Below are 12,517 nucleotides of genomic sequence, written 5' to 3' on the forward strand. Positions count from 1 at the left end.
TTTTTCTGTTCTTTTTCACTTTAACAGCGCACGTCCCGTAGTGTTAGTTGTGTGTGAATGTGCGTGTCCGTCAACATGAAGGTTACAGCCAAAATAAAGGACACACTTAAATATTAGGTGGATGTTACAAAGAGTTTTAAAACTCCTTTTGTCCCCAAACCCTGTTGGTACACATTATGTTGGTGTCTTTTAATTTGGCGGTTTCCTGTGTAACGTGTGTGTTGATGCTCTTCGGGATCCTTAGCTGGGCACAAAGAATGGCCTGATCTTCATGCTGATGGCTTTGAGTGAATACCAGCTGCCCTTCCAGTTCATCCACACCACGCCGTCGTCTGTGCCGTGCTTGGCCATCTTGCGCGTGTAGGCTCCGCCCATGTAGTATCGACCGTTGGGATTGGCTGAGTGGCAGCGGTTGTACCACCATCCGCCTCCGTCCTCCCTGGCGCACTGTTTGGAGGGATCGCCGGGGATCCTGGTTCAGGGACAGAGAAAGGTGTTAAGAAAAATGAAAACAGACAGACTTTTACTCGTCAAGTTGATGGACTTTAACGTGAATTTCTGTTGCTGACCAACTGTCTTGACAGCAGTGGTGTAGTCTACGTGATACGGTATACAGGTATACACAGTATGCCCACTAGGAACGCGCCACGATTTCCATATACCCACTTAAAAATGCTCAATGACAAGCAACAACATACTTTCCATCATATTTTTTATATATTTTGAAATGTCATCTGTTATTTTCCTCTTCACATAGGCTAAATAAAGGTATTTCCACCGTAAATTGGTGCATAAAAGTGTATCCAAATACAGGAAATGAAGGCGTTGATGCTCAAACTTCCTTGGGGGAGGACACCCAGACCCAGAGAAAAAAGAAAAAAAAGAAAGAAAAAGAAAATATATATATACAGTACAGTATACCCACTACAATATACTACACCACTGCTTGTCAGTGCTGAACTTCAAGGGAAAGGAGGGCAGGGGACTCCAAAAATGGAGGATTTAATCTTTCCCTCCTCTGCTGGAGAAAATAGGATATTTGTTACGAGACAGGAGTTGATACAAATATGAAACTGTGTTAATTATAGTCCTGTTAGCAATGAGCTATTGTGACTGACTCGTGTTTGCACGTCCTTAGCTGGCAAGCATGTTATCCATTAGCTTCCCACCTACAGTTGTTCGTTGCAAGTAGTCCTTACATCGCCAAACTTCTTGCACCGCCTGTTTCGCCCCAATAATCATCAGTTTATGGCTATTTAATGGAAGGCCTTTACTAGACGTTTACATACTCCCAACATCAGATACCCTTGTTGACTGGAGAGAGCTATGGTGTAATACCAGCTTTTACAGTGAACGCTGCATTATGGCTAGTTTGTAGCCTTAATGTTGCTAGGCTAGTCCATTATAGTGTGTCTTTTAGAGTTGGTCAGCCATTAAAATGTTTAGTTAACATTAGCTCATGCTACACACGCCACCAGGAGTATCAGCATGATTTGTGGGTTTGTTTCGAGGACTTGTTGGTTATCTGAAGTGCAAGATGTTTTGGGTATTGTTACATGGTTACATGTTACTGTAATCCTGTGAACATCCCACCAACAACAGGACACTTACCAGTTGTCGTTGTCTCTGTCGTAGGTGCTGAACATCATGCCGTTGTGAATGGTCATCGTGCGGTTTACGCCAAACAGTTCTGAGGATCCCTCCAGGAAACCATTGCCGGCGTTCCCGGAGTAACCTTCGACCGCCAGCACATAGTTAGACGACTCTGATTGGATGGTGAACTGCCGGTACTGGGCGTGGACCTAAATGATACAGGTAAACATTTAGGTTTCATTTCATATTTTTATTTTTTATGTGGTATGACATACCATATATTTTTTTAACATGCTATAACTTTAACTTTTTCAACAAACCTTTGACATTTTATGACTTTTTCCTACATACAATACTTCAATTTTCCCTTCGTTGTTTTCATTATACTACGACTTTTTTTCCCGACCTTTTCGACAGGACTTTTTCAGATTTTTTTCGACATGCTATACATCTCTTTTTATGACTTTGTTTCGACTTTTTTGACATACCTATGACTTTTTCCCCCGACTTCTTCAACGTGACTTTTTCAGAATTTCAGACTTTTTTCGACATACTAGACTATGACTTTTTTATTACTTTTTCGACATGCTATATATGATGTTTTTTCGGATGCTATACTATGCTTTTTTTGTGATTTTTTCGACATACTATACTATGACTTTTTTCGCCCTGCTATACTATGACTTTTTTATGATTTCTTCGACATGCTATACTGATTTTTTTCGACAGGCTATACTATGACTTTTTAAAGATTTTTTTTTGACATACTATACTATGACTTTTTTATGACTTTGACTTTTTTATACATACTACACTATGACTTTTTTCAACATAATATACTAGGACTTTTTGTGACATACAATATGACTTATTTTTGACATGCTATACTGTGACTGTTTTAGACATTCTATACTATTTACTATTTACCATACTATGACTTTTTTATTACTTTTTTGACATGCTATATATGATGTTTTTTCGGATGCTATACTATGCCTTTTTTCCTCTTTTTTCGACATACTTTACATGACTTTTTTTCCTCTTTTCTCGATATACTATACTGTGACTTTTTTTTATATACTATATGACTTTTTTCGACATACTATAATATGACTTTTTTCGACATGCTGTACTATGACGTTTTTCCTCTTTTTTTGACATACTATACTATGACTTTTTTTTTATGACTTTTTTTTCGATATACTATAATATTACTTTTTTTGACATGCTGTACTATGACTTTTTTCAACATAATATACTAAGACTTTTTTTGACATACTATACTATGACTTTTTTTTCAATATACTATACTATGACTTTTTTCCATTTTTTTTGACATACTATACTATGACTTTTTTTTCCGATATACTATAATATGACTTTTTTTTGACATGCTGTACTATGACTTTTTTCCATTATTTTCAACATACTATAATATGACTTTTTTTTGACATGCTATACTATAACTGTTTTACCATTATTTTCAACATACTATACAATGACTTTTTTTGCGATATACTATACTATGACTTTTTCGGCATGCTATATGTGACTGATTTCGACATACCATAATATGACTTATTTTTGACATACTATACTATGAATTTTTTACCATTATTTTCAACATACTATACAATGACTTTTTTACCATTATTTTCAACATACTATACAATTACTTTTTTACCATTATTTTCAACATACTATACAATTACTTTTTTACCATTATTTTCAACATACTATACTATGACTTTTTTTGACATGCTATATTATGACTTTTTTCAACATACTATACTGTGACTTTTTTCCATTTTTTTTCTATATATTCTAGGTTTTTCCTCTTTATCTTTACTATACTATGAATATTTTCCTCTTTTTTCGACATGCTTTACTCTGACTTTTTTCAACTTTTTTCGGCATGCGATACTGTGACTGTTTTCGACATAGAATAATATGACTTATTTTCGACATGCTATACTATGACTTTTTTTCGTCATACTATACTATGACTTTTTTTTCAGAATTTTCTGAATTTCAGACTTTATTCGACATACTAGACTATGACTTTTTATTACTTTTTTTCGACATGCTATATATGATGTTTTTTTTCGGATGCTATACTATGCCTTTTTGTGATTTTTTTCGACATAGTATACTATGACTTTTTTTCGCCCTGCTATACTATGACTTTTTTTATGATTTCTTCCACATGTTATACTGATTTTTTTCGACAGGCTATACTATGACTTTTTAAAGATTTTTTTTGACATACTATACTATGACTTTTTTTATGACTTTGACTTTTTTATACATACTACACTATGACTTTTTTCAACATAATATACTAGGACTTTTTGTGACATACAATATGACTTATTTTTGACATGCTATACTGTGACTGTTTTAGACATTCTATACTATTTACTATTTACCATACTATGACTTTTTTATTACTTTTTTGACATGCTATATATGATGTTTTTTCGGATGCTATACTATGCCTTTTTTCCTCTTTTTTCGACATACTTTACATGACTTTTTTTCCTCTTTTCTCGATATACTATACTGTGACTTTTTTTTATATACTATATGACTTTTTTCGACATACTATAATATGACTTTTTTCGACATGCTGTACTATGACGTTTTTCCTCTTTTTTTGACATACTATACTATGACTTTTTTTTTATGACTTTTTTTTCGATATACTATAATATTACTTTTTTTGACATGCTGTACTATGACTTTTTTCAACATAATATACTAAGACTTTTTTTGACATACTATACTATGACTTTTTTTTCAATATACTATACTATGACTTTTTTCCATTTTTTTTGACATACTATACTATGACTTTTTTTTCCGATATACTATAATATGACTTTTTTTTGACATGCTGTACTATGACTTTTTTCCATTATTTTCAACATACTATACTATGACTTTTTTTCCCATTATTTTCAACATACTATACTATGACTTTTTTTTCGACATGCTATACTATAACTGTTTTACCATTATTTTCAACATACTATACAATGACTTTTTTTGCGATATACTATACTATGACTTTTTCGGCATGCTATATGTGACTGATTTCGACATACCATAATATGACTTATTTTTGACATACTATACTATGAATTTTTTACCATTATTTTCAACATACTATACAATGACTTTTTTACCATTATTTTCAACATACTATACAATGACTTTTTTACCATTATTTTCAACATACTATACAATTACTTTTTTACCATTATTTTCAACATACTATACTATGACTTTTTTTGACATGCTATATTATGACTTTTTTCAACATACTATACTGTGACTTTTTTCCATTTTTTTTCTATATATTCTAGGTTTTTCCTCTTTATCTTTACTATACTATGAATATTTTCCTCTTTTTTCGACATGCTTTACTCTGACTTTTTTCAACTTTTTTCGGCATGCGATACTGTGACTGTTTTCGACATAGAATAATATGACTTATTTTCGACATGCTATACTATGACTTTTTTTCGTCATACTATACTATGACTTTTTTTGCAATATGCTATACTATGACTTTTTTTCTCTTTTTTTCGATATTCCATATCATGACTTTTTTCCTCTTTTTCGACATACTATACTATGACTTTTTTTCACTTTTTTGACACGCTATACTATGACTTTTTAGATAGCTATACTATGACTTTTTGTCGATAAAAATACTATGACAATAGCATACACTCCTGGATAGGAGAAAAAAACGTCAGGGGTTGTCCGCCTTTCTTTAAACCAATAAAGATCGTCATGGGTGGCGCTAAGCTCCAGACACAGCGACGGTATCTCTTCAAAATGTTTCTTTGGAAGGAATTAGTTTAGGTGGTACATTTGCACGTGACGTTTTTTATCACTTAAGAAATGTTGAGGACTCACCTTGGCACCTGTCCAGTCCTGCATCTCAATGAGAACCTCAGTGGGGCCCATCTTTGTCACCTGACTAATGCGGTCATTGCCCAGCCAGTATTCACCTGTTGCATGACGAAGAAGAAAGGTACGCTAGTCAACAATTAATGTATGAATAAAGCTGGATATGAATATATAAGTAAATACCAAAATTAAGAATGAGCGGGACGTCTTAGATAACACAATAGTTTCCATCAGTGGTCGAAGAAGTACTGCGATATTTAGAAAAGTAAAAGCAGCATACCCAGTGTAGAAATACTCTGTTACAAGTAAAAGTCATGCATTCAAGTTTTTACTGAAGTAAACAAATTATGCAGAATGGCCAATTTCAGAAAAATGTATATTATCTTACTGATAATATAGAAGTATAGAGTAGTAAAAGTACAGTATGAAAGGGTATACAACTGAATTACTCAAGTTAAGTTCCTCAGCATTGCACATACATCCAGTACTTAACTAAATGTACTTAGTTACTTTTCACCACTGGTTTCCAGCCATCAAAAGTAAGCTCACTTTAACAGAGCCTCTTGTCTCATATTAAAAGTCTTACCAGGAGTCTCACAGTGACCCTTGCCAGCATTAAAGGCGACGTTGCCGAAACCGCGTCGATATTCGTCCCAGCGTCGTCCAAAATCGACACTGCCATCAAGCCTGTTCTGGATGAGAAGCCATCCTGGGAAAACAAAAGAAGTTCCCTTTAAAAAAAAAAAAAAAAACAGAAAACCACTACCGAAGGTCTAATCATTCTAGGTATTAACACACTAATCAAAAAAGAAAGTTTAGGTGGCCTAATTAATGATGTTCTCACCTCCGTTCTGGGTGGTCTGATCACAGAAGACCTTGTACGGAGGGAAGAAGGCATCAGGCTGGATCAGGTACATCTGGGAGTCTCTTCCTCCACGACGGAAGATCTCCTCACACTCCTTACCTGAATCGCACAGGAGAACGGTTTAAAGGTGCTTAAAGGTGAGTTCCTGCATGGTCACTTCTGTTAACGTTCCAAGTAAATTCCAAAAAAAACAGAGCAAGCTCGCCCCTCCCCCCATGTTTCCCGTAACTGTTATGACTAACTCTCACTAACCCCCACCCCCTCCCCCAACCATTGGCTGGAACGTGAGTTTGTTGTATTTTGGTGCACAGCCTGTGCCTCTAGTCTTTGTTTGACGTTTCCGACCCCTGTGTTGTCTCCCGAGACCGGGCTTTTTCACGGTGTGTTCAGGGGGCAGGCAGCTAGGGGATCAAGGAGAGATGACTACCATTTGAGACAAAAATTAACCATGCAGGAACTGATAGTGCACCTTTAACAAAGAAAAACGTTGGTACATGTAGATATATCGTTGTATCAAGGATAGACCAAGATCGAGTTTTACTCATTTAAATGTCCGATATATCCTAGATGTGTTAAAGTTTGGGTTATATTGTCTGTGTATATTTATTTTTTACCTGTCTGTTTAGAATAAGGGTGTTTATAGTGTACATATTACTATTATTAATTACTCTTATTCTATTTTTTCTATTTCTTATAATCATTTTTGTAAATGTTATATCTATTTTATGTCTATGTGTATTTGTGTTATTCTGATGTGTGTGCGTTTTTCACCAGTGTGGGATTAATTAAGTCTATCTTATCTTATCTTCCGTCAAGGACCAGAAAATTAAATTGTCGTTTAAGTAACTTTTGTGGTTTACCAAAAACATGTGCTTTATTGATCTGTACCATTAGCTCTTGATCCTAGTCGGATAATTTGACAGGTTTTTGGTCAGTCCAAAACTACCCAACAGACCGCCATGAAATTTGGCATAGGTATTCATGACCCACAGAGATGTATCTTTCGGTGACCCCATGTTCTTTCTTTAGCACCACCATCAAATCAAAATGTCTTAGTTATCTCCTAATCTATTACACATTTCTGATCACACTCATGCTCCCCAAGGGTTCAATAATAAGTAAGTAATCGGCATGTTTTTTTGTTTCCTTCAACACTTACCAGACACCACCGGTATGGGACATTTGGTCCTGCATGGTTCCCTGCACTCCTCCCTCTGACCCTGGATGGCCTTCTCCAGCTTCTGGATCTTCAGCCTGATCTTGTCGAGGACCCCCTTCAGCAACACAGCACAGTAGACATTACATTAGGGGTACTTGTAGTTTTTAAGGTTGGATACACTAGATCTGTCCAATTGTTTTGTTTGTATATTGTATGCATTTCTTTTTATGTGCATGTCTTTTTTTTTATTTTTAAAGCTATAGCGCGTAGTTTCTGTCGCCCCCATGAGGAATTCTAAGTAATGACAACAAAACTGTTGACGCGTCCACATGATACAAGCCTTTCGTGACCGCACACCGCCCCCTCCCCCCTCCACACAGTTGCTAGTAGCCAAGGAGGACACGGAGGATTAAAAAAACATGATGGACTCTTCAGAAGAGGTCATTATCTTCACTTGAGTTTCTGCGCGGCAAAGTCACCGGACGCCACAATCTTCTGAACATAGACAGACTGAGAAATCCAGAGAGAGTTGTGTGGAGCTGATGGTCTTAATTAGCTTTGTAGCGACTCATTTGGCAACGGCTTGAATGTAAATGGCGTTCATTAATATCTAAAAATTACGCACTAAAGCTTTAGGATGATGCTTTGCTTACAGCTAAAAAAGAAACATTTTTGAAAGATGCAAGGTTTTGCTTTGGCTGTGATTAAGGACGACTGCCAAATTAACATTTTTAAATGCATTGTTCCCTCTTTCTGTCTCGTGTCAGCTCGTATTTACCTGTAGCACCCTGATGTTGGAGGGAAAGACAGTGTCCACCGTCTCCTTAATGTAGACATGTTGTTCCTCCACTAGATCAGTGTACTGACTGACCACTCTGCTGTTGTCTGACAGGATGAAAAGACGCATAAGCAGGACAAAGGAGCTGTGCGCATCAAAAGCTTCAATTAAAATGAATAGCCAAAATTGCCGTCATCATTACGGACAATGTACTGTTGTTTGTTCTCGTTTTTTGGCTTTTGATGTAACATCCGACCAGATCATTTGTGCTTCATGAAATTAAACTCAAGAGAGGTCTTTCTCACCGGTGACAAGTCTCTGCCGCTCCCTCAGAGAGTTGGAAATGCTGTTGACGTAGCTGTGGACGGTGTTGGAGGATCGGGCCAAATCTTCCACCTGAGGCTTGAGGTCATTAATGCTCTGTGACAAATGTAAGCAAAAGAAAGTCAATCGTGATGTTTTCTTGATACAAATATGAAGTTGTAAATACTATGCATTTAGATGTATAGCAAATTTCACACAGTATTGGTTTAAAGTATTCCAGCCTGATTTGTGGTCCTCAGAAAAATACAAAAATGTTTGATTTTTTTTCAGTTTTTACCGTCTTGACATTCCTCTCTTGCTTCAGCAGTGTGGTCTTCAGCTCGCAGCCATTGGGACACAAAATGCCCTGTTGGATGGGAGAATCTCTGGTTAGATTTCTGTGCTTCAGCGACTAAAAGAAGGCGGGATCCCTTCTAGGTAGGCATTGATTTCATTTTATTAATGAAAAAAATTTGAACATTGACAACTTCTCAGTCCCTCCCCCCCTTTCTGTTAAAGCCCAAAACGGTCTCCTAAGCCCCTCCCCCCACAAGGGAGAATGAATGCGTGTGCATGAGCAGTGATTGACACGCAGTTAGACACCCCCCCCGGTCCTGATTGGACCATCTGAACAGGGAGCGGTGGGTTTTTGCAAATCACACTACAGGCTGTAGGTGGAGCCAGAGGAGCTGGATTCATTTTTATTATTATTACCTGCTTCATGTAGTTCTACTGGAACATAGGGTCAGTTTCAGCAAATATGACAGAAAGTTAGTTTTATAAGACTTACTTACTTCATCTTTAAACACACTAAGAAGAGTTACGTTTGCAACATTATCATGCAACAATAACCCTGACCAAATGAATGATCGTTTCCATTTCCATCCATTAATATCGATTAACAACTACTAAATTAATCTCCAACTATTTTGATCATCGACTAATCATATTGAGTCATTTTCTATGAAAAAAAAGTTAAAATGATTTGATTCCACCTTCTTTAATGTGGATATGTTCTAGTTTCTTCTCTCCTCTGTGACAGTAAACTGAATATCTTTGAGCCGTGGACAAAACGAGACATTTGAGGACGTCGTCTTGGGCTTTGGCAAACACTGATCGACATCTTTAAATCTTTTAAAAGAAGACGTGTCCAATCAGTGCTCCTTTTGGTGACAGTGTGCTGCTGGTGTCTTCCTACCATCTCCTCTGCGGCGTGTGTGCATCCTCCTTCCTCCGGTGGCCTCTCCTTCTCCTGCTGCTGCTGTCCTCTGGCTGGATCTGTTGTAGGTCGGCCGCGATACCTGCGACGAAAAGCAAGAGACTCTTTACCAACATGTCACTGAGACGCACTGAGATGTCTCATTTTACCCATTAACGTCTGGATGGGTTGGCCTAAAACTTTGTACGGACGTTCATGTTCCCCAGACGATGAATCCTCCTGACTTTGGCCATCCTCTGAGCGTCACCATGAGGTTGACTTTTGTGCTTGTTAGTTAAACAAGTAGATCCGGACGACGAATCTGATTGGTCAGCTGGACATTAGGGCTGGGCAATATATCGATATTATATCGATATCGTGATATGAGACTAGATATCGTCTTAGTATTTGGATATCGTAATTGCATTACAGTAAAGTGATGTACTTTTCTGAACTTACCAGACTGTTCTAGCTGTTCTATTATTAGCCTTTTTCCCCACTTAGACATTATATCAACATTACTGATGATTATTTATATAAAATCTAAGTGTGAAGATATTTTGTTAAAGCACCAATTGTCAACCCTAGAATATCGCCGCAATCACGGTATCGAGGTATTTGGTCAAGAATATTGTGATATCTTATTTTCTCCCTATCGCCCAGTCCTGCTGGACATTTAGAACGTACTCAGATAGCACAGCATGCACATCATTTCCATGTCAACGAGACAGAGTTGAGTCAAAAGCTTGAGGTCAAAATTTTGTTTTTTGGTGTTTAGAATAAACTAAAATGTGTGTTTACCACTAGTCTGAAAGAAGACCTGTTACGGAAGCAAAACAGCCTAAAATCTCAAATGTATGTCTTTGCCTGTAGTGTCTCTCTTTAATAAAGTAGCAAAGCCAAAAGTACAATATTTGCCTTTGAAGTATAGCAAAAAAAATGAAAATACTTAAAATTAAGTACAAGAGTAATTCTTTTTTGTTGTTTTTTTTTTTGCCTGGTTGGATAATTGAGTTGAATAATGCTACTTCATACCCTTAATATAAAAGATGAATATATATGCCGTATTAGAATACGTTGTAATTGCCCTAAAAGTCTTTCTGTGTCTTCTTTTCTGACCCAGGTGTCTGTGTTCGAACGCACCTGGCGCCGCCGCTGATAGGGGGCGGGGAAACACGTTTTGGGGTGTAGGTGTCCCTGGCCGCGGATAGTGGACGGTGACCGCGAGCGTCTACGGTCGCTGGTGCCTCCTGCAGGGGGAACGAGAGGAAACAAGACGTGATGAAGGAATAACAAAATAAATGTCATTCATGATGTATGAATCAAACAGCTGAAGTGTGTTTTACATACTGTCCCAGTCTTTGCTGCCTTGGCGTCCTGTGGAAGAAAACAATAAACTATTGTGAATACATATTTTTTTCCCGACATACTTGTGTTTGTAACCGTCGTTTGAAAGCTACAGAATATATGGGGGACACACTTTAATATGAGGACTAGGGTTGGGAATCACCAGAGGCCCCACGGTACGATATTATCACGATATTTATGTCACAATACGATATTTAGTTTGACATAATAAATCTTGGATAATTCAACTGAACGTGGGGATTTCTGCAAGTGCTTTTTCATCACAAATCTCCAAAAGGCGACAAAGGAATACAAAAAAATGAGCAAAGGAGTCACCGTAACAACTAGTTAAAAAAAGAAGAAGTGATTCCTGTAATAATAACACCGCGAAAAGAAAAAATCCACAATTTCTCGATATTCAGTCAGACAGAAGTGATATCTTTAGAAACTTTTGGATGTTGACCATCATTTTTTTTCAAAACACGCACGCACACACGCACACACTCACCGAGTCATAGTCATCATAGTCCTGATCAGCCTGAGCCCAGGCGACGGACACACACAGACACAGCAACAGCAGCGTCCTCATCGTCCTCTGTTGATAAAGTCTCTCTTCTCAGAAGCTCTTCAGTGTGCCTTCACTCCTTTCTCTGTCCCTGAAATCTGGTTTGACCATGTTTTTATCCTCCCTCTGTGTGTGTGTATGTGTGTGTGTGTGTGTGGGCGTTCTCCCCAAACTTTTATTGATCTGTTAAAAAAAAACTGGTCAATAACTGCTGGGACAGTTTGCCCAACCTGAGTCACTGCAGCATACGGTCAACCTGGAGTTTGTGAAGGAACAAAAGGGCAAAAGGACTCAAGTGTTTACCTATAACTCAATGTGTAAGCCGTTTCCAGTTTGAAGCCAATGCCAGACAGACAATATGTAGAACATTGCTGTAATCTCCAACAAAAGAAAAAGTTTTAAGTTTTGAAAGTAAATGAATGTACGTCATTAGTTTTGAGATGGTTTTCCAGTGGTTGCAGAATGTCTTAAAACATTTGGCCGGTTTAAACAGTGATGGAAAAAGTACCCTGATCCTTTACTTAAGTAAAAGTAACAATATCAGTGTAGAAATACTCTTACAAGTAAAAGTCCTGCATTTTATATTCTACTTTAAGTAATGTACAAATGTATTACCAGTAAAATGTACTCAACGTATCAAAAGTAAAAGAATTAACTATACATAATGGTATCTTTCAAATTGTCTTCAAGGTCCCAAAAAACTTTTTTATTTTATGCACACAAGCTGATACTTTGAGTACAAACATTTGCAAGTAGATAAAAAAAAATATTTTTGGGGGGGACTTCCG

The 12,517-nt window shown here is 37.0% G+C and overlaps 1 protein-coding gene across 1 annotated transcript; it reads right to left on the minus strand.

Moving 5' to 3' along the window:
- Positions 1-240: 240 nt before the first annotated feature.
- fgb (fibrinogen beta chain) lies at positions 241-11,753 on the minus strand. Its single transcript, XM_078276149.1, has 12 exons — positions 11,661-11,753; positions 10,961-11,064; positions 9,818-9,920; positions 8,918-8,986; positions 8,622-8,736; positions 8,317-8,423; positions 7,539-7,653; positions 6,359-6,478; positions 6,101-6,223; positions 5,521-5,615; positions 1,612-1,802; positions 241-472 (listed from the first exon to the last, which is right to left on the minus strand). The coding sequence occupies exons 1-12, from the start codon at positions 11,751-11,753 to the stop codon at positions 241-243; spliced, it is 1,467 nt and encodes a 488-aa protein (XP_078132275.1).
- Between the last annotated feature and the right edge of the window lie 764 nt (positions 11,754-12,517).

The sequence above is a fragment of the Sander vitreus genome, chromosome 19 (genome assembly GCF_031162955.1).
Source record: "Sander vitreus isolate 19-12246 chromosome 19, sanVit1, whole genome shotgun sequence".
NCBI classification, from domain to species: domain Eukaryota; kingdom Metazoa; phylum Chordata; class Actinopteri; order Perciformes; family Percidae; genus Sander; species Sander vitreus.